Consider the following 19,661-nt stretch of genomic DNA (forward strand, 5'->3'; position numbering starts at 1 on the left):
CTATTCAACTCTATAATGATTTTAAATTATTCCTCTTTTTTTTCTTCTTTTCTTTTATTTTTTGGTCTCTTTTCGCTGTAGTGTGTCTCTCTGTATCCTTTTGGTTCTCTTATGGTCTCCAAAACATTAGTGGATTTGTAGCTTTTCGCGTCTTCGGATATAGTTTTGTCTCTTTTCGCCTTTATTTGACTTGTTGCACCTCTTTGGGACCTTATAACCATCCTGTAGTCTCTAAATCACCTTTTCGCATTATCAGATGACTCCTTTCGTTTATTTTCGCTTCTTTCACCACATTTCGTTTCTTTGGATGCAATATAAAATTACACTCTGGTATGAGGTACCAGTCTAGACGGAAAACGTTAACTGGGTGAACGTATAATAGGTGTGATTAATGCTCTGTATGATGAATTAGATCCGCCTTTCATTAGGAAGAAATGGGAAACCATAATTCACATAAACGTTCTCCAAATAATTCCAAAGAGGAACCCCAGATTTCTGTACCAACTCGATCAGCATCAACAAAAGCATACACACCATGTCTAGAAAAATTGTTTCAGGTATACACCACTTCGTTGGTTCGTTCCACAAAGCAACACGAATTTTATCCTATCTGTAACTCCAGGTCGGCGTCATTATATGTAGACAAAAGTTCCTGATTAATTTTAAATACTTAGCGAGAAACGAATTTGGTACTTTTAACTACATGTAACTACGTTCACCTGCAAATTTACTGATAATAAAATTTGCGATGCTGTGTGGAGCGAACTTGAGTAAGTCGTACGTGTCATTGATGCGCATTTAATCATCTTAAATAGAAAATATTTGTTTTAAAATATAATAGTAATTTTGCTTAACCAAAGTCTATTCACTCTTGGTTATTGAATGATCTGTACTTTAACTTTTATCAAGAAACTTAAGACGAAAATTGTCGATCACTTGGACTTTTACAGAGTGGCAGTGTACTAAACTGGGTCCAGAAAAGAATACTTCGAGTCTTATCATTACCAAATAGGGTAGTACAGATTTGTTTATCAACATGCATAGCTTTCATTGTTACATCAAAACGTGTGGCATTCAATCCCATTGTACTGGATCATACCTCTAGGTTGATCTCGTGCAAGCTGTACATACTTCTTGGTGTTTAAATAATGACCATCCAAAGGAATATTGATGTATGAGGGGCTTACTAAAGTGAATAATTGCCATTTAAAGGTATGTAGTATCAAATTCTAAAAAATTAACCAGTCACTGTTAATGATTTAGTTTTTCACTTGTTAAAATTTTATCGATTTGGTAATGTAGTCTAATTATTTTATATATTGTATTTTTGGACAGAAAAATAATTACATTTTTCCTTTGGCAAAACATGTATTTCAGTTAGTGTCCCAAAACAAACACAAAATATCTAATGTTTCAAATCAGTGGGGAGTTTTTAGTAACATGGCATCCATAATAGCTTCCTCCAGACAGTAGAAATGTTGTTCAACAGGTTCTAAAAGAAGATGATATTTCTGGGGCAGAATTATCCAGGACAAGGTTTTGATGCACTACAGCGCTATTGGTAATGCACAGTTCAGTACAGGTGGGATGGTACTCTGATCTCTACAATATTGCTACAAATTATGGTAATAGTGATGTCCCATGTCTTTCAATTGAGTATATTGCAAAGTTTGTTTACAATGTGATTAAAATCAGACCTCCACTGTCCTAGTTGAAGATCTGACAATGACCGCTAAGGGATTATGTTTTATTGATCTTTGAATTAGCCAGTAGAAGTGCAGCTTTCACAAATTTGAAAGGAATTACATCTTTTGGCAGACAGTGATGTTCATCAGCCATGCTGCTGAGTCTCTCAAATGTGAAAGTACAAGTCTTCATCTGATTGGCTGAATTTTTTTGTAGTGATTATGGTAATAACATAGGTCACCAGAATATGACCCCTTGTGAACGTAGTCAGATCTTCACATAGGACAGTGGAGATCTGATTTTAATCAGATATACATTTATCAATGAATGTGTGTAAGAATAACTATTAATTAAAAAAATATTCCATGCCTTTTTGTCAACTCTGATGCTGTGTACAGCAGTATGGAGTCTGTATGTAATGAAAATATAACGGCACTGACACTGAATAATTCATTTAGTGGCAAGGAAACGTGGATTTTGTATATAACTAAAAGATTCTACTCAGTCCTCAGCAATATTATTGGTTACTAATAAAAGATAGAGAGGCCTTTATTGGTCATAACAGCATTTTATGAGAAAGACAATAACACTAGTAATAATAATAATGAAAGTCCAAAATAAGATGATCCCCAAAATGAACACTGGAATATTTTCATGTTCTCTGCTTACATGTTGTTCTGTACATGTCTTTTCTACCACAGTTGGTTGTTCAATTTTCTTTACTTTATTAATTAATGATTCTTGAGTTTACATCTCAAACCACATTTTTGGTATCCTATTCGATGCTGAAGAATCCAATGCAATAATCACATGGGTATATAGATGTATACATATCATTTTCATCATCATCATTACTAATCATTTTGTGTTTTTGACGATTAGTGACATTGGTAACAGAACTTAACAAAATACTTTCTTCTGAAGTATGCTAATCTGAATCACACTTACTTTGTGGGAAGTATCTTCTCACACACTAGCGGAAAACACATATCGCACGTACAGTAGGTTTCTTAGCGACAAAGAAATTTAATATACATCCCATTTATGCATACATATAAGGCTTATTTAGGATAAGTAGCGAAAGCCACATACTTTTCATTATCTTTAGATAGGTATAGAGAACTGATGATACCCAAAGACATAAACTGAGATGGAATAATATACAGAGAACTACATGTGGTGAAAAAAGAGATGAAAAGAAGTAAAATATAGACAAAGAAATATATCATTTGTTTGTCTGTATTTCAGGAATGTTTTTTAATTATCTTTGCTATTATCAGTATTGACAACAACAGTACATTCAATAAAGAAAGTTTGATAGCCATTGTGTTACAGGTATGCATGCGGTATGACTGTCAGTCAAAGGATCGTGATGATTAGAATAAAATCAATATGACAGCCCCCTTTACATGGCATTAAGGTTTTTGCCGCATGCATTGTATGCAAGGCCCATTCTGATTGAAAAATGTAGTTCTAATTGCATCTTGCTTAGCTTACATGCCACAAAATAGTTACATTGCAATAGCTCAATAATGTCACAATTCTGTGCCTATTTGAGTAAAATGTAAATTGCTGATTTTAGCTCATCAAACAACATTTCCACATAACATTGTCTCTGAACATTTAAATGATGGTTTCTTAAGTTAATCAAATTTAACTTGTAACTTGCTATGTACTATACATATTTAGTTATACCACACCCACTCACCTTGTTAAGCTTATCATCTTTTCCAAAATCACAGCTGTATTGGTCTGTCCATTTAGTACATATGCCTGGAGGTTTTTTTTCAACCCAAATGGATACATTCGAGTATGTGGGGGTCTGCTGATAATTTATGTATGCAGAGGAAATGAGGGTGGGTGAAACCTCTATAATAATATGTCTATTGCATAACCTGTTCAACTGAGTTCAGTGGGCGTTTGAATTTTAGCGGCCACTAAACAGATTTTTTAAAGTTATGCAGCTTATTTCTTTGATTCAACCAGACATTCGACATTGGTGGACTATCTATTTTATTAAACATGTCAATATTATTAATCCTTGATCGTTTCTGCATGGATTAAATATAGGCCATTCTATAGAATTGAGGAAAGGGGTGCATCAAGCATACATATGCAGGTGGGGATGTGTAAAAAGTATGCTTGTGTACAGGGAGGGGTCAAACTTTGCCAGATTTTTGTGTGCATACTAAATGGATTGCCCCTATATTGACAGAAGTAAAAAAATGAACCACACTTGTATACCATTCTGTTTACCAAAATAATCATGTCTTGTATACCATTCTGTTTACCAAAATAATCATGTCTTGCATTTTATATATGGAGTATAATCTAAATTTATAGAAACTTTGCTGCTGATCACAAACGTTCCAAAAATGTTAAGTAATGATGGCATAAACATTCTCGTTCTTGTTCAAGGCAGTTTTTTGTAATAACTTTTGTTCTTCATCACTGTGACTGTACTTAACTCTAATTAATTGGGTTCTTCCTACCTATATACGCTTGGCACTCAGCATTAAGAGGTTAGTGTTAGAACTGGTTGGCCTGGTGTCAGGATAATGTGACTGGGTGGAACATCATGCTACATGTCTGCGGCATGATGCTCCAGTGCTGGACACCACTATAAACTGTCACACTGCAGACATCGAAGCGATATGACTGAAAAATTGTTAAAGCTACGTTAGGTTGTTCCTGCCTATATAAATTAGCCAATTAGCCTAATGAGCTCTCCCACAGCCATGTTCAAAGTATTTAATAGAACATCATCCTCGCTATTCTCAGCCAATTAAGTAATGTATGAAATGGTGGGTGTTTAATTCTGACCACCTTGACTCCATGTTAATCAGCTGTATAAACTGCCCTGAAAATAGTTTTGCATCAGCTGTAAACAGGACTGTTTACTTTTTATACAGACTACATGCTGTGTTTTTCAGACATGCCTGGAGGTTTGGGAGTCAAAAATTATGTTTTTTATTTAACACATCGAGTTACGGCAGGCATGAAGTATAGTGCATTTTTAGTGTAACTTTCAGACATTAAGTACATGTTTTTGTCAAACTAAGAAATGGTATTTGAACTTTAAGAGGACATCGAGTTGTACAATTTTTCAAATAATGGACAGGCACATCAGTGTTTGTCTAAGTCCCAGGTTATGTAGTCTTTATTTTTTCCTGTTTTTACTGGACTGATCCATAAAACAATTATCTTCTTAGCCGAGAAATCACTAATCTTGCCAAACTAAAGAACTTGAAGTATATCAAACAAGTCTTCATTTGTTTTATATACTACAATCTGGCTAATATTCAATCTTTGAGTGTTTTTTGTACACAGTGATATGAGCAGAGTAACATAGTTCACATAGTATTAAACAGTTCAGAGTAAGCATCTCATTGTGTGCACTCCAATGTTGTTCTGTCCAAAAGTAATATGGTGGTGCACTCCAGGCCTTATAGGTAAATGACATCAAATTTTGTTTATAGTAACTAGGTAAATTTTGTAACCTGCCGTATTTCCATAAATTTCTGTAATTTCAAGAGTTGCATCCTTTTAAACTCATTTACATAAGAGTTGAATGGCTTGACTTTTATATTGTGTTTACTTATTTATTTATTTATATTGTTACACAGAAAAATCCCATTGAGTTTTAAATATGAACAAGTCGACAGTGTTTCAGTGCCATTTATCCACACGATAGGCAGCATTTGGCAGCATATTAGGTAGAGTTAGAACCCTGGAAGAACCACTGACTTTCAGGAAGCTTCTGGCAAGCTTTCTCAAAGTTGGTCAAGCCAAGACTCAAAAGCATGTGGACAGAGTTGAGATGTGTGAGTGATGGTGGGCACCTTAGACCATCAAATGTCTTTAACTCCGCATGGAAACACATAACTCTACTGCTGTCAGCATTTCACATTAGTGGGCTTCAATCACTTTAAATGATTGTTTTGGTTGTGTCACTCTTGGGGTATGTGGATTTGTTATGTAGCTGTCACGTGATGAATGTATCATCATGTGATTATTGTCACAGTTCGGCAGTGAGTCAAATTACAGAATAGATGGATTAATTTTATGTTGTAACCCAAATTGCTCAGAACACCAAATTAGCCTGTCCATTTTGTAATGTGTCACTTTGTTGAACCACGATAATAGTCAAATGATGAGATATTTATAAAAAATATGCTGTACAGGTCACCACAAAATTGAAGTAATTGAATAGGACAGATTGATTATTGTAAAGTAACCTTACGAGAAAAGATTTGGAATGTATGGTATTCATAGGATGAGCGAGATTGCTACATGGTAATAAAAGAGTTTGCAGATTTAAAAAAATGTTTCGTGGTCAAAATTCTGTTCAAGTTCAATTTAAAAACCCCTGCTTGAAAAGATTCACATAAGGAAAAGTAACAATTTTCATAATGAGTCAGTTGTTGCATGATATCAGTCAGCTGAATATTTTCTGACATAACAATAAACACACATGTGATCCAGTATAAATGCAGATTATCAGGTATTAACAAATAGTCTCCGAGTGGTCTAAAGTGCTCTCCGTTACGGATCACTGCCATCTCACCTCTGCCTGCGTGGGTTCGAATCTCGGATTCAGCCAATGTCGGTATGTGAGAAAGCTTGCCAGTAGCTTCTCGTGGGTCAGTGGTTCTTTCCGGGTTTTCCCGGGTTCTTCCTCCACCATTAATACTGGCCGCCATGTATAGCCTATCATGTGCTGAAAAATGGCGTTAAACACCACAACAACAACAACAACAAATAGTCTAATCTTTCCTGGAATATTTCGTAGTCACATGTTCACCATATCGCACGGTTTCAGTATTCAATCACAATCGGCCACTACAAATGTTGTTTAGGTCGGTGGTTCTTCCCTTGGTTTTTCAGGGTTCTTCCTCCACCAGTCATACTGGCTGCCATGTTCTAGGGTTTAACGCCATTTATCTTGTGCTGACAAATGGCGTTAAACCCTAGAACAATAACAACAAATGTTTTTTGTAACACTGATTCGGTTCATTGGAAAATGAAATGTATTACTGGATGTATAAAATGATAAAAAATTGCCTGAATCCTAATACATTCAACCATCACACAAGTTCTTTATTGTTGGAGAAACATTCAGATATCATTGAAGGTCTGGAATAATCCAAGACTTTTATTTACGTGTTTTCAAAACAGGTAAAATAGATAAAACTTGTTTCCTTTCATAATAGGTTAAACAGAAAAGAGAAATTAGATATTAATTGGGCAGCACCCTCATAAGTTAAGGTGTACTGATGAAACCATTTTTCTCTTTCTAAAAGTAATGTATATAAACATAAGAGCAACTCGTTGATAAAGTGAAACTTTCATTCCTTGTTACATTTTCCAGAAATTACAAACAACAACAATCGTACCTACAGCTACTGCTGCAAGTATAAAGACAAAACTATTATATTTTAATAATGCCTGAAGAATTGCACTCCCACCCTCCATTTTACCATTAAGTAGATATACAATCAAATTTTAGTAGTATTGAAAACTTAACATTTTATCCAACAATTTTAACCCTTGGGTATGTTGTCTTTCATTCATTGTTGAGCCCCTACTTCAAATTAGGTGACGGATTGTTTCTTTAAATTATACTAATAGCAGGTTCCAAGCTGTACTGGGTTGACTTGATAGCATTTTGGGACTGCTATGGTAAAAAGCCCTGGGAAGAACCCTGCTTATAACTGTCGGACATATTGGATTCACGATTATGATGCTTAGGTCTAAAAATTATGAGTGTTTATGGTTTTATGTAGAAAAATGGGGATGGCCAGAGCAGGATTTTTTGTAGTACATTATTTTGTTGTGCTATTCATTTTTTTAAAAGTGAACCATGGTTGTATGATCTAATTTTATTCCTTTCCTTGCCAGTATTATTTAATCAACAACATGACGTTTATGTAGTTTTAAGCTGATCCTGCATCTTCAGATGATGAATTCTTTTGGCAAATGCTACTGATGATAGAGATGATGGAAATGATTTTGAAACTAGATGAGATTATTGGAGCTGGGAAAGTGTTACTCCGAATACCAGTGAATAATTTTGATCCTGAAAATGATGTTGAATGTGAGTTGGATGTACTAGATGCTGGACATAAAACAGCAGTATTTTGAAACTAAATTTAGAAATGGAGAATACTAAGCCAATAGACCATATTGAAAAGCTTTAAAAAAAAACTAGATACCTATCTGCTACAGAAAGGTATTTAGTTTTTTAATTTTTCAAATGGCTGTAGCAGGTAACAGTATTCTCTATAGACCATATTGATTAGCATTACTTGTATTTGATCATAAAGTGAATCCTTATACTGAAGAACAGATATTAAATGGCCAAACTTGATTGACAACAGCCAGATGAGGAAATAGAAGCCAGATAAATTGTATCTGTTTGCACTATTTATGGCCACAGGTTTGGTGCATACATATGATTTTGATTCTTTCAGGCAGCTGAATATGTGATGTATATTTGTTAAGCAACTAATACCTGAATAGGTAATGAGCTTTATAGGTGAATGTCTTTGTAAGTTCATAGCTTTTAGACATATTTGGACTTTTTCATTCAGATAGAAACAAAACGTGAAATACAGTGGTGATTTGTTGTTGTTTTAGGTTTTAACGCCATTTTTCAGCACAAGATAGGCTATACATGGCGGCCAGTATAATTGGTGGAGGAAGAACCTGGGAAAACCCTGGAAAGAACTACTGACCCACGAGAAGCTACTGGCAAGCTTTCTCATGTACGCACATTGGCCAAGCACGAGACTTTAACCCATGCAGACAGGTGAAACGGCAGTGATCTATAATGGTGAGTGCTTTAGACAACTCTGCTACTCGTGGCCGCAATGGTGATTTGTAGTTTTAGCTGTATTTGTACTTATAAATGCAAATTGTGATACAGCTGCATGTGTGTCTTGATGCTTATCAAGTTCAGACTTCAAATGATTATCATTTTCATACAGGGTGGGTTTATCTGTTTAGACTTGAGAGACTATTTATGACCTGAAATTAATCTGATTGGTAAATAGGCTAATATCGTCAAGATGTTGGATTTTTTTCATATGAGTGAGACCTGTGCATATTTAGGAGGTGATCTTTATGTTTTACCACTCATGAGACTTTATTTCTGATAGTATTTTGATCAAACTTGGTAAATTGGTTTATGTCATCAAGATCTTGATTGAATATGATCGAGAGTGATGTTCATGCATATTAATGATGTAATGTTCCATCAGATTGGCTGATTGAAATTGATCAAACTTGGTAAATAGTACTATATTGTCAAGATGTTGGGTGAGTTTGATTATGAGCAAGTTCTGCCCGGTACTATTGATATGATCTTGTAGCTGATTGGCAAAGCTTGTATCACTCTGGAAACTGAATTTGCTCCGCCTGTGTTAAATAAAGCGACTTACATTGTTGCTGTTATGAGATTTATTCATATCAGTTAAATACATTCCATCGGCTTGTTACCTCCCTAGCGACTATATTTCTCATCAAGATTTTGGATGACTTCATTTATGTGCAAGAGATTATGCAAACAGAACACACATGGTTGGGGGTTTAAGTCTTGCTTTTACGGATCTCTGCCATCTCAACTCAGTACTATACATGTGGTTACACATCAAGCATTATTGTTATCATGACTGTCCATGGTTTGGCTGAATTAAGTTGACTGATCAAGTTCTGTTGGTCCATCCCAGAAAGCTGCATGCAGATAATTGCGGTGTTCATCCACTAAAATTGCATGGAAGTTGCAAGTGTTTCCACGTGCTATTTTAGGATGGCACCATTCTGTACTGTTTCTTTCCTGTGACAGAATGTTTTTGTTTTTTTTGCATCCCCTTAGGCCTTTTCTCCAACAACTTTTCCATGTTTTAGTTGCAAAATGAACCCTTTTGTGTCTTATTACAAAAAAAGTCATTTATGTCTTTCATCTTTTAAGATTGTAAGTGAGAATAGAGTGCCCAAATCTTGATTAACCCCACATGTTGATATAATCTTTCATGTTTGAACTACTCATAATAGTGTATTTACTCACTCAGTTTGTCATTGTTTTTTAGCAATGATGTCATGCCAAGCTGTTCTTTCCCCACACCCGGTCATTATTTTGTTTCCTGTCAGGCCATACTGTACATACTGCAAGGTCTTTTATCCCAATGACTTGCCTTTTTAATGATAATAGATTCAGTCTTTAATCTTTTGCAAACAGACACAGCTGCTTGTGTGCATCATTAAATTTCAATCTCTATTATATTTAAATGTGGCAGTATACTGACGCAGGTCACGTTTAGTTGCCTCTGTAGTGATGCATAAAGGGTTTTGTTTAACAATAATAATGCTTTATTTATAGAGGGTGCATCTGAACTGCTTGTGGCAGCAGGTAGGCTCATGGGATAAAGTTTTTCACATGCAGTTAAGTAGATATGTTTAATGGGGTATCTTTTTGAGAGCATGGATTGTCTTTGCTAGCCAAAGGCTTTGTATTGTCAATTTTGTGTATTCCAGCATGAATTATCATTTCAGCTAGTGGCTGGGTATTTCAATTTTGTTTATTCCAGCATGGATTGTCTTTGTAGCCAGTGGCTGGGTGTGGTAAATTTTTGTGTATTCCGACATGAATTATCTTTGTAGCCAATGGCTGGGTATGGTCACTTTTATGTATTCTAGCATGAATTATCTTTGCAGCCAGTGGCTGGGTATGGTCACTTTTATGTATTCTGGCATGAATTATCTTTGTAGCCAGTGGCTGGGTATGGTCAGTTTTTTGTATTCTCTATGATATGGTTATTTCATACATTTATTTTGTTTATTGCAGCAATTTAAAGCTAAAACTTTAATAAGAAAACTCTTCTGCCATTTTATCAGTAGGCTACTTCATTTTCAAAAGGACAAAATTAAAAGGTGCATGAAATGCTACTGACTGGTTATAGCCCTCTTTATTAAAGGTATATCTAATGAACAAGTAAACACAGATCCAGATTCCATCATTTTAGCAAAGTAAATCATAATTCATCCAAGTAATTAAAATGAGCATAAGAGAAGAAGATATTTAGATAGTGCATAGTTTTCATAATTACCACATGTAAAGAAATTTCAGTCACTGTACATGATGAAAATGGCGCAGAGGTATGCCAACATTCTCTCCACTGTGTATGTTGCCAGTGCAAACAGCTTCACATTTTATTGATCCTTCTTGCAGAAGTACATAATAACTGAGAGGAAACTTATTGGACCCATGATTTTTAAATCCTGGCTCCTATTGTTTCTTCAGACCACACACTTATTATTATTATTATTATTATTATTAATTATTTCTTATAGAAACTGGAACTAACAGCAGATAACAACAATGAGCATCCAGGGGAGATAACCAGGACAACATTTGAGGTATGTTATTGCATAATAGCTGGATTCAGATTTTAATTACAACAATGTTAATTTATTTTATCTTATATTAGCAAATATAGACCATTTTTTAGTAAGCAGTGTTAATTTTTGCAAGTTGGATTTCTTTGTTTTGATGGAGATCTCATGTAGTTCATTCTGCAAAGATGTGTTAACTGTCAGTCAAGAAATACAGTATCTTACGAGTATGCATTTCCTGATTGTGTTAACATTTGGAATCCCTCTCAATTCCATCCGTCCTGGAGAGACAAAAGTTTGTTTTCCTATCTATATACCATATAGACAATTGAATGAAACTTGTACCCATTACCTCCCCTTACTTCTGCTAGATTGCTAAAAATGAACTGGTTATCTTCAAGATAATGCTTTTGCTGCAGTACAGTCAACATCACACCATATTGCCTCTCAGTATCCTAGTAAACCAGATTGAATTCTACCCATCTATTAATAAAGTTGATATAGTACTGATTTGTAATGTATTTCTACAGTTTTGCATCATTGGTTTTGTATTTAATTAATATTTGTGGTATAATTTCATCAACACTACACTAGTGAGAGTGATCGCATTTGATACAATATAAGTGGATTGCAGTGAAGGTTTCTTAAGTTCAGAAACTGTATGTATCCCCAGAGTAGTCAAAATCCACACTCTCATGAGTTGTCAAAATCCACATTTTCTTGAGAGTCAAATTCCTCATTTTCATAAATAGAAACATTTTCATTTGTAGTCAGAATCCACATTTTCATAGATATTATCGTGTTCTTTTGTAATCTGAACTAACTAAACATTGATTTATGGCTAATTATGTGTGGTGGTAGGATGTTTCCATTTGGATACATAAATGACAACAAAGGTTTTGAATCTCTATTGCACTGGGGGTAGGGATGGATGAGATAGAGAATATGATGAAACGAAAGCTTGTTGCACTGGCTTTCTGGTCTTGATAAAACTTGTTTATTCAAAGTGATAAAAATAAAATTTAAATTTTTTCACCCAATAGAAAGCATTCCATGGCCCTCTGCACGTGTTTGGGAAACTTCTTTACAATCAGATGTGTGACAACAGTCGCAAAGAACGAATCACCCGAGAGCAGTTTATCAAGTCAGGCAAGGAGATAGTCCAAATGTTTGATGAAACAGCACAGCATAAATATTACTTCAGATTGTTTGCTAATGGGAAGGACAATCTAGATAAGGAAGGTACAGTTTAATTGTCATTAAAATAATGTTTTACATTTGAGACAATGCTTATAATCTGTTTTCTCATCAGAAACAAGAATTCTGTTTAAAAATCTTCCACAAATTGTATCATTTTTGCCATCTGCTTTACAGGTCTTTAACAATATTTGTTTCATTGTTACTCTGACTTCACCTTGCTCTAATTATCTTAGCTTGTTACTTCAAAAGATAATATGGCTGTAATCAACTAGTTTTTTCTTTTGCTTTGGATAACCTGGCTGTTTGCACATTTTCCATGGCAATTTTAATCTGATTATAATTAGATCTCCACTGACCTATAGTACATGTAAATCTGATAGTCACCTACCGGGGCAATTCAGTTTCGATTAAAGTGGTTCAGACAAGTAATCAAGCCATTTATCATGTTTTCCCATTAAATGTAAATTTTCAGAGTACATGGAATAAAATTGTCTAAATCTTGTGGAGACTATCTGATTGTTTAATCAACTTGTACATTTTGGAAGTATGGTCATCAGAACATAATTTTTTTAGCCCAGTTTGTTTCCAAGAAAAAAGACCTGGTAGCCCAGCTCTTGGTCAGATTCCTGGAGGACACTTTGTTGGGAAACTGGTAACCTTAATATACCATTCCTTCAATAACTCACATCCTGATAACTCATGAACTCACTTATAACACAGGGTCACGTGTGTATCCCTTATTTTAAACCAGAAAATACCACAAAAATTGATCCCAATTTGTTGAACTTGAAGAAAATCAAGATCAAAATGGGTAACAGAAACTTTGATATATTGCTCGTTTTATTGAGATAGAAAAAATGGTAGATATGACCTGGAAATCTTAACATTATGAAATTATCAGTATAATTTGTGACATTTTCTTTCCAAACTGCATTCTTAATACACTGTAATTAATGACATCCATGGAAATTTTGATCAATAAAAATGTCACTTAGGCCTAGTGGAGGTAGTACTTTAATAAATCAGTACCAATCAAATAATTTTTTATCTAGTGAAATTTGTGTTTTAATTCTATCTTTTGGTTCTTTTTCATTGTAATCATCATAAATGCATTGTGTCCTCTTGTATTTAAATGTAAAATATGTCAGTCTGCCTTAACAGCAATGTCCACCAGCTTTTATTTGAGAATCTAATAAAGTGCTGACTGTGGTTTGGTATCTGACTAATGGAAGTATTTTTTGTATTGTTGCACTGAATTATAAGCTGGCCTCCTTTGTATTATCATGTTAATTACGTCTTTTGACTTAAAAAAAAGGAGGTGGAATAAAAGAAAAGTTCAAAGTGCTTCATGCTTCAAATCTTGTAGTTCCAGTCATATGTCAGGTGAATTCATTTCAGTTGATAAATCAAACACTGTTATAAATGTTATTATGTATGTAATGTAATTAAACAGCCTTCACTTAACCTACTCGGTCATAACTGTAATCAAAGATAGCAAGGCAACCAAGCGAAATGAATACTTCAAATAAAGAGCTTTGTTTCACAGATGTGGACCGTTGTGGGGGAAATTAGTTTCAGCGAATTCCTTAATTGGCACTTAGAGAGATCCTCAAGGATGATAAAAAGTTACTATTAGTTGCAATGAAATCAGAGCATCAGTATTTTACTAATAGAAATACAAAATTGAGTTACAATGTAGACAGTTGTCTCATGAAATAAATGTTGATAGGTTTTTGAAAAAAATGAATCTTGTTTAGTGGTGTATCAACGGTTAGTCTGGATCCCTGCTTTTGTAGAATTTCCAGCTTCAGACTCCTCTATTACATACCACTGCGGGCACTAGACTAATCAACAAAACAAAAAGCAGTGACTTAATATACAAATGTTCTTGCATACACATGATGATTGTTTGAACCATTTGGAATAATGCTAATGATCTTTCAGATGCTACACATTTTGAAAATAAATGTAATTTATACAGAATAATGAAGAACTTCATTAGAAAAGTGCTTTTTTGACAATTATTGTCACATGATTATAAAATGAGGATTTTTAAACAGCTTAGTTCACACTAACCCCATGGTTTTCTTCATGACTAACGGATGTTTTGGGTGGTCCGTTGGTCCTTCTCTTACAGAGTGGTCTCTGTTTTTGGACCCCATTGTGCATGAGTTATCGAGGGAGAGGTGTACTTTCTTTTGTGTCATATTTGTTGTTGAACATTTTCTTCTGAAATATTTTGTATTTATGTTTTGTAAAACCTCAAATCCTGTCATGACATTACATAGTAATGCAATGGGATACCCGCATTCAATATGTATTAGCCCAGACACATTATCCAGGTTGTCCCTGGGTCCTGGACACATGTACTGTCTGACCCTGCAAGATCATCAACTGTCAGATAAATGTATTTGTCTGTTTTCCATTGTATGTTTGTGTAAGTACTTCCAAGACAACTTATTAAATATTGATTTTATACTTCCTGGTTGTGTAGTCATTATTGGATCTAACCAGTGTGGCTATTCACTTTTCATCCTGTGTAATATTTGAGGGTGGAAGTCCCAGACTAAAAAAGGCATATTCTAACAAATGTCTTTTAATTAAACCAATGAAAGCTAATTTTTTTCTTCACATTGTACATGTATGGACAAAATGATATACTAATGTGCCTTACATATATGTTGTGTTGGTGCATATTTCTTGAATGTGAGGGATCCGTTTTAGATTATTTTAGATGTGATTCCTAAATATTTTCTTTGGTTGAGATTTTAACAAGTTCCTCTCAAGGAATATGACATAGTAATTTCATGAAATATTGTTTAGGTTCTTTGTATTATATTGTATTTGGAGGTTGTAATCACATATCCCATTGTCTTGCCTATTAGACAATAAACTTCGGTCATAGACCAGAAAAAAAATTAAGCTGTAAAAGCAGTTTTTTAATTTCAACATAATAAAAATTGCATTTGGAACTGTTAGAATAACATCATAGTTCCTTCTTAATCTAAAACCTCTGGCATACAGTATAGATTAAAAACAATAACTGGTGACAAAAATTTATAATAGAAATGGGAGTTTTGCAAGTTAATATTTTTCTGTACTACCTTATAGAAATTCTCAGAGGCTGGGTGTTTCTGTACTAGCTTATTGGAATACTCAGAGGCAGGGTGTTTCTGTACTACCTTATAGAAATACTCAGGCTGGGTGTTTCTGTACTAGCTTATCAAAATACTCAGAGGCTGGGTGTTTCTATACTCCCTTATAGAAATACTCAGAGGCTGGGTGTTTCTGTACTAGCTTATCAAAATACTCAGAGACTGTTTCTCTACTAGCTAATAGAAATACTCAGGGGCTGGGTGTTTATGTACTGTTGTAGCTTATAGAAATAACCAGATGCTGTGTATTTTTGTTCTGACCTATCAAACACCCAGAATGCCACAGTTTATCAGAACTCTGACGTTGGATTAGAGATACATCTGATGATTTTGTGCCAAAATCTGTCACAAATTGGATGATTGTCTCATGTTTTCACTACTTAGAGATATACTTGAAACTTCTGATTCACTCATTCAATATTGCACAGAAACATTTTGTTTATTCATTAATTTGGTTATGTTTTCTTCCAGCTGGCTTGTACAGTCCCTTTGTTTTTTTTCAGATGCACAGAAAATGGTAAATGTTTCATATGCCCTAACCTTGTCTTCCTCTATGATTCCTTATTCCTGCAGCCCTCAAGATGACAAATTGTTTGAAAGCATGGCACTGAGTATGGTAAGTTGATTGCAAATAATATATGTTTCCTGCTCTTGCTGCCTAGATAGTGCATCGGTTATATGCTTGCTTTTTGCCTCTGTGATCATAGATCTGAAATAGTCTGGGCATACAAATTTAACTTGAATTTAAAAGTGCCACATTGAAATATACTCGGAATACTATTCAAATTTGGTGCGCATGTACAGATTCAAACTATAAAATCATGCCAGCATTTTCTTAAATCTAAACCATTCTGGAGCAGATTTATAGAAGATCATAATTTTGGAACTTTGAGCACCAGTTTAATTTATTTGCTCAGGTGTTTTCTTGACAGTGTGGTCTATAATCAGGTCACATGAAAGGGTACATTGTCACCAATACAAGGTTTCCTCTGGATTTTCCAGTTCCCTCCACCACATTAACTACACAGGGTTCATACAGTCTTTGAAGGTCTTTGACAGTTTGGGAAAAATGAGATAGCATTTTCAAGGCCTTGATAAGTTTGGGAAGATTGAGCAGATTACCCTGAGGTCTTTAAAAGTCTTTGAAAATTGAAGAAGAAAAAAACCATTTTAATTTCTTGCCATAATCACACAATAAAATTGTCCAAGATTGCTAGATTGGATGTAGTGAGTTTTTCCTGGTTTCTTTCTTTTGATAACCCATTCAGTTTCATTTCATCATTAAACAGTATTGTAGAATTTTGCATTTGTTGTTTTCTCGTATAATATAACTTGTATACAAAATGTCAGCAAAAATAGTTCATGGAAATCTATGTTTGTGGTCTTTGAAATTTCAGGACAGTCATTGAATTTATCAGTCAGACTAAAGTATGAACCCTGCTACATTATGCTAACATCTGAGTCACTGAAAGCATGTCACATGAGTTGTTAAAACTTTGTGTGCATTCAGTATTAATATTTTGTATTTAATGTAAAGAGATAAAAAAATGTTTCTTCTAAACAGTTTCTAAGTACCCACAGTCCTGGAAAACTCTTGAAAAAATTTTGAGGCCTAAAACTGAGGAGGATTGTTCCACTTAAATTTACTTGGCATGAGTTGATTGCCACCAATATAAATATATACAGATATTTGCTACCCCGCCCATGTAAAACATAGACCATGGGGTTATTATCCAAAGGAGGTAAATGTAATATGTGTTTTCAAGCTCTGATTGCATTTTCAGAATTTGGTCAAAAAGAAATATTGAAAATGTCACTGTTATAAAAATGTTTGAACATTTAACCTTTATCCCTCTCCCAAGAACCATACTTGAGGGAGCAAAGATTGGTACCTCTTATTCTTGACTTGCATGGGAGCTGCTATTTTTTTACTACGTTTGGTGAAATTCTCCCCCCCTCCTGCCCTCCCCCCCCCCCCCCCCCAGTTACTGGCAAATCACCCATCCTGGGTAAATTTGACACAGTGGTTCACAGGACTCAATGACAAAAAATCATGGACATTTGTCAGGGTTCTCGCTTGGGTCTGGAATTCGGAAAAGGTCTTAAATTTGAAAATTGCTTTTCCAAGCCTTGAAAATATATGGAAAAAGTCTTAAATTTTTGTTGTTCCCTTTCACATGATGTCATTAACACTCTTTCCCTTCACTAAGTTTAATTGTCAGATTGGGTCCTGGACAAGACATTTTGTCGTAGTTCGAACCATGCATTTATGAAGTTTTACAAATGCATGTTTAAAATATGGGCTAAGTAGACAATCCTAAAGGCCGAATCCTAGTATGGTTCATATAGATGGTTCAATTCAGCAAATAGGCCTACTGGCTGATGATAGTGATGGCAGTTTATTTTAAATCTATGAATTACATCAGATTATATATAATAGCTGATGCATGTTTGCTGGAATTGAGCTTTGAAATGAGTGGGTCACGCATTTAATCAGAACTGGAACTGACGTCATTTTGAAAGCTTGAAAATATGTTTCACTGCAAATATATGTCACACCATATAACAAGTTGATAACTTTTCAAACACCAGATATGTAATTTTAATAGATCTGATCACCAGTAATGAAACAGGTTCAAATTTCTATACTATTCATTGGACCTATAAACATGGATTAACTCTGTCTTATTCTTGAGGAGTGTTTTAATGTATTGCCTGGCTATTTTATTTACTACTTAGTTTACAGGTAGAAGAATGAGTGCAATTTAAACAATGAATAGTAACATAGATTTATATATATTCTTTGATTTACATGGATTATATTTTTTTTCTGAGTAAGTCAATGCAAGGTGAATTCTAATGTACATTTAGGGATGATTTCCCGCCAGATTATCCTAGATAGGAATAACATGGGGATATATGTTTTCAGTCTTCTGAATTTCCTTGAAGAAATATAGGGATATCACAAAAATTTATTTAATTTTGGTACTGTAAAAAGTGTTTGTTTTTAACATGTTTGCAAATTCCCAAAGTCCAGAAAATTGTGATTTCAATTTTTAATCAGCTTTTGGCGTGATATCTTTAAGTTTATGAGTGGATTTTTGTGGTTGTTGTTGTAGGGTTTAATGCCATTTTTCAGCACAAGATAGGCTATAAATGGTGGAGGAAGAACCCAGGAAAGAACCACTGACCCATGAGAATCTATTAGTGAGCTTTCTCACATACCCACATTGGCTGAACCCGAGACTCGAGCCCACACAGACAGAGGTGAGGTGGCAGTGATCTGTAATGGTGAGTGTTTTAGACCACTCGCCTACTTGGAGCCCATTATTAGTGGAAAAAGAAAACTAAAACATAAATGTAATAATGAGGGTAAATCCAAGAAAGTTAATAATTCTCCTTAAAAAAACCACATCATTCAAAATATCTTGAGCATTCAAAACCTGGATAGGGCCTTCCAAACTTAAGACTAAAGCATCATATCGGCTATGCAGGTCATTAAACTTGTCACATTATTAGGTCCGAAATTTTTTTATTTTTTGGTCCGGAAATGGTCTTAAATCTTTTTCTAAATTTGTGTCCGGAATCCAAATTTGTGATTAGTTCCATCCAAAGATGTTAGAAATGTTTCAGACTATAATTTGCAAAAGACTGAGATGACAGCCAAATACTGTAAGTGGGGGGGAATTATTTCCTTTAAAAAAAGTATTTTTAATATGAACTTTGATTGCTTTGTCCAATTGACCCATTTGCCACATTCTGTTATAATTGTGACTGGTGATGTTCTTCTCTGCTAGCAGTCATATGATATTTACCAGTAGCCAATGAAATCTTCCCATAATACATAACGTAACTGCCAAGGTATGTTTAGAACATAAGAGAGAGAATGCACAATGACCCAATGTATTCACAATAAATAACAAGACTGTAACTAGAATGATACTGAAAATTTTGCATCATCCAGTACATCACACATGTGCAAGTTCCTTGAGGATGTGGGCTAGATAACAATTTTAGAAGCCACACAATATGGCTATAGGTTGCCAATGTCTGTAGTATTTGAAAAACCATTATTACTATACTGGTCTTTCAACAGTAAATCAGTTTTATTTGGGCCATTATTTTTCTAGAGAATAATAGAATGAATTTCAAAGTAAATTAACAACATAAGAAACTCTTCATAAAAATAATTCACACTGAAGTGATAGGTGGGATTAGTAGATTTTC

At 34.5% G+C, this 19,661-nt stretch overlaps 1 protein-coding gene across 2 annotated transcripts in view; it reads left to right on the plus strand.

The window, feature by feature from the left end:
* The first annotated feature begins 342 nt into the window (after positions 1-342).
* LOC149776963 (uncharacterized) overlaps positions 343-19,661 on the plus strand; it is a 68,434-nt gene continuing 49,115 nt past the window's right edge. For both annotated transcript variants that reach the window (XR_016416143.1, XM_089941678.1), the window contains exons 1-4: positions 343-557; positions 11,038-11,103; positions 12,123-12,321; positions 15,938-16,050. Coding sequence is in view for 1 of the 2 variants with exons in the window: in XM_089941678.1 (XP_089797804.1) it covers positions 435-557; positions 11,038-11,103; positions 12,123-12,321; positions 15,938-16,050 (501 nt within the window). In the remaining variant the exon portion in view is untranslated. The remainder of the gene's footprint in view (positions 558-11,037; positions 11,104-12,122; positions 12,322-15,937; positions 16,051-19,661) is intronic.

The sequence above is a fragment of the Sinohyriopsis cumingii genome, chromosome 18 (assembly GCF_028554795.1).
Source record: "Sinohyriopsis cumingii isolate HCF-2022 chromosome 18, ASM2855479v2, whole genome shotgun sequence".
NCBI lineage: Eukaryota > Metazoa > Mollusca > Bivalvia > Unionida > Unionidae > Sinohyriopsis > Sinohyriopsis cumingii.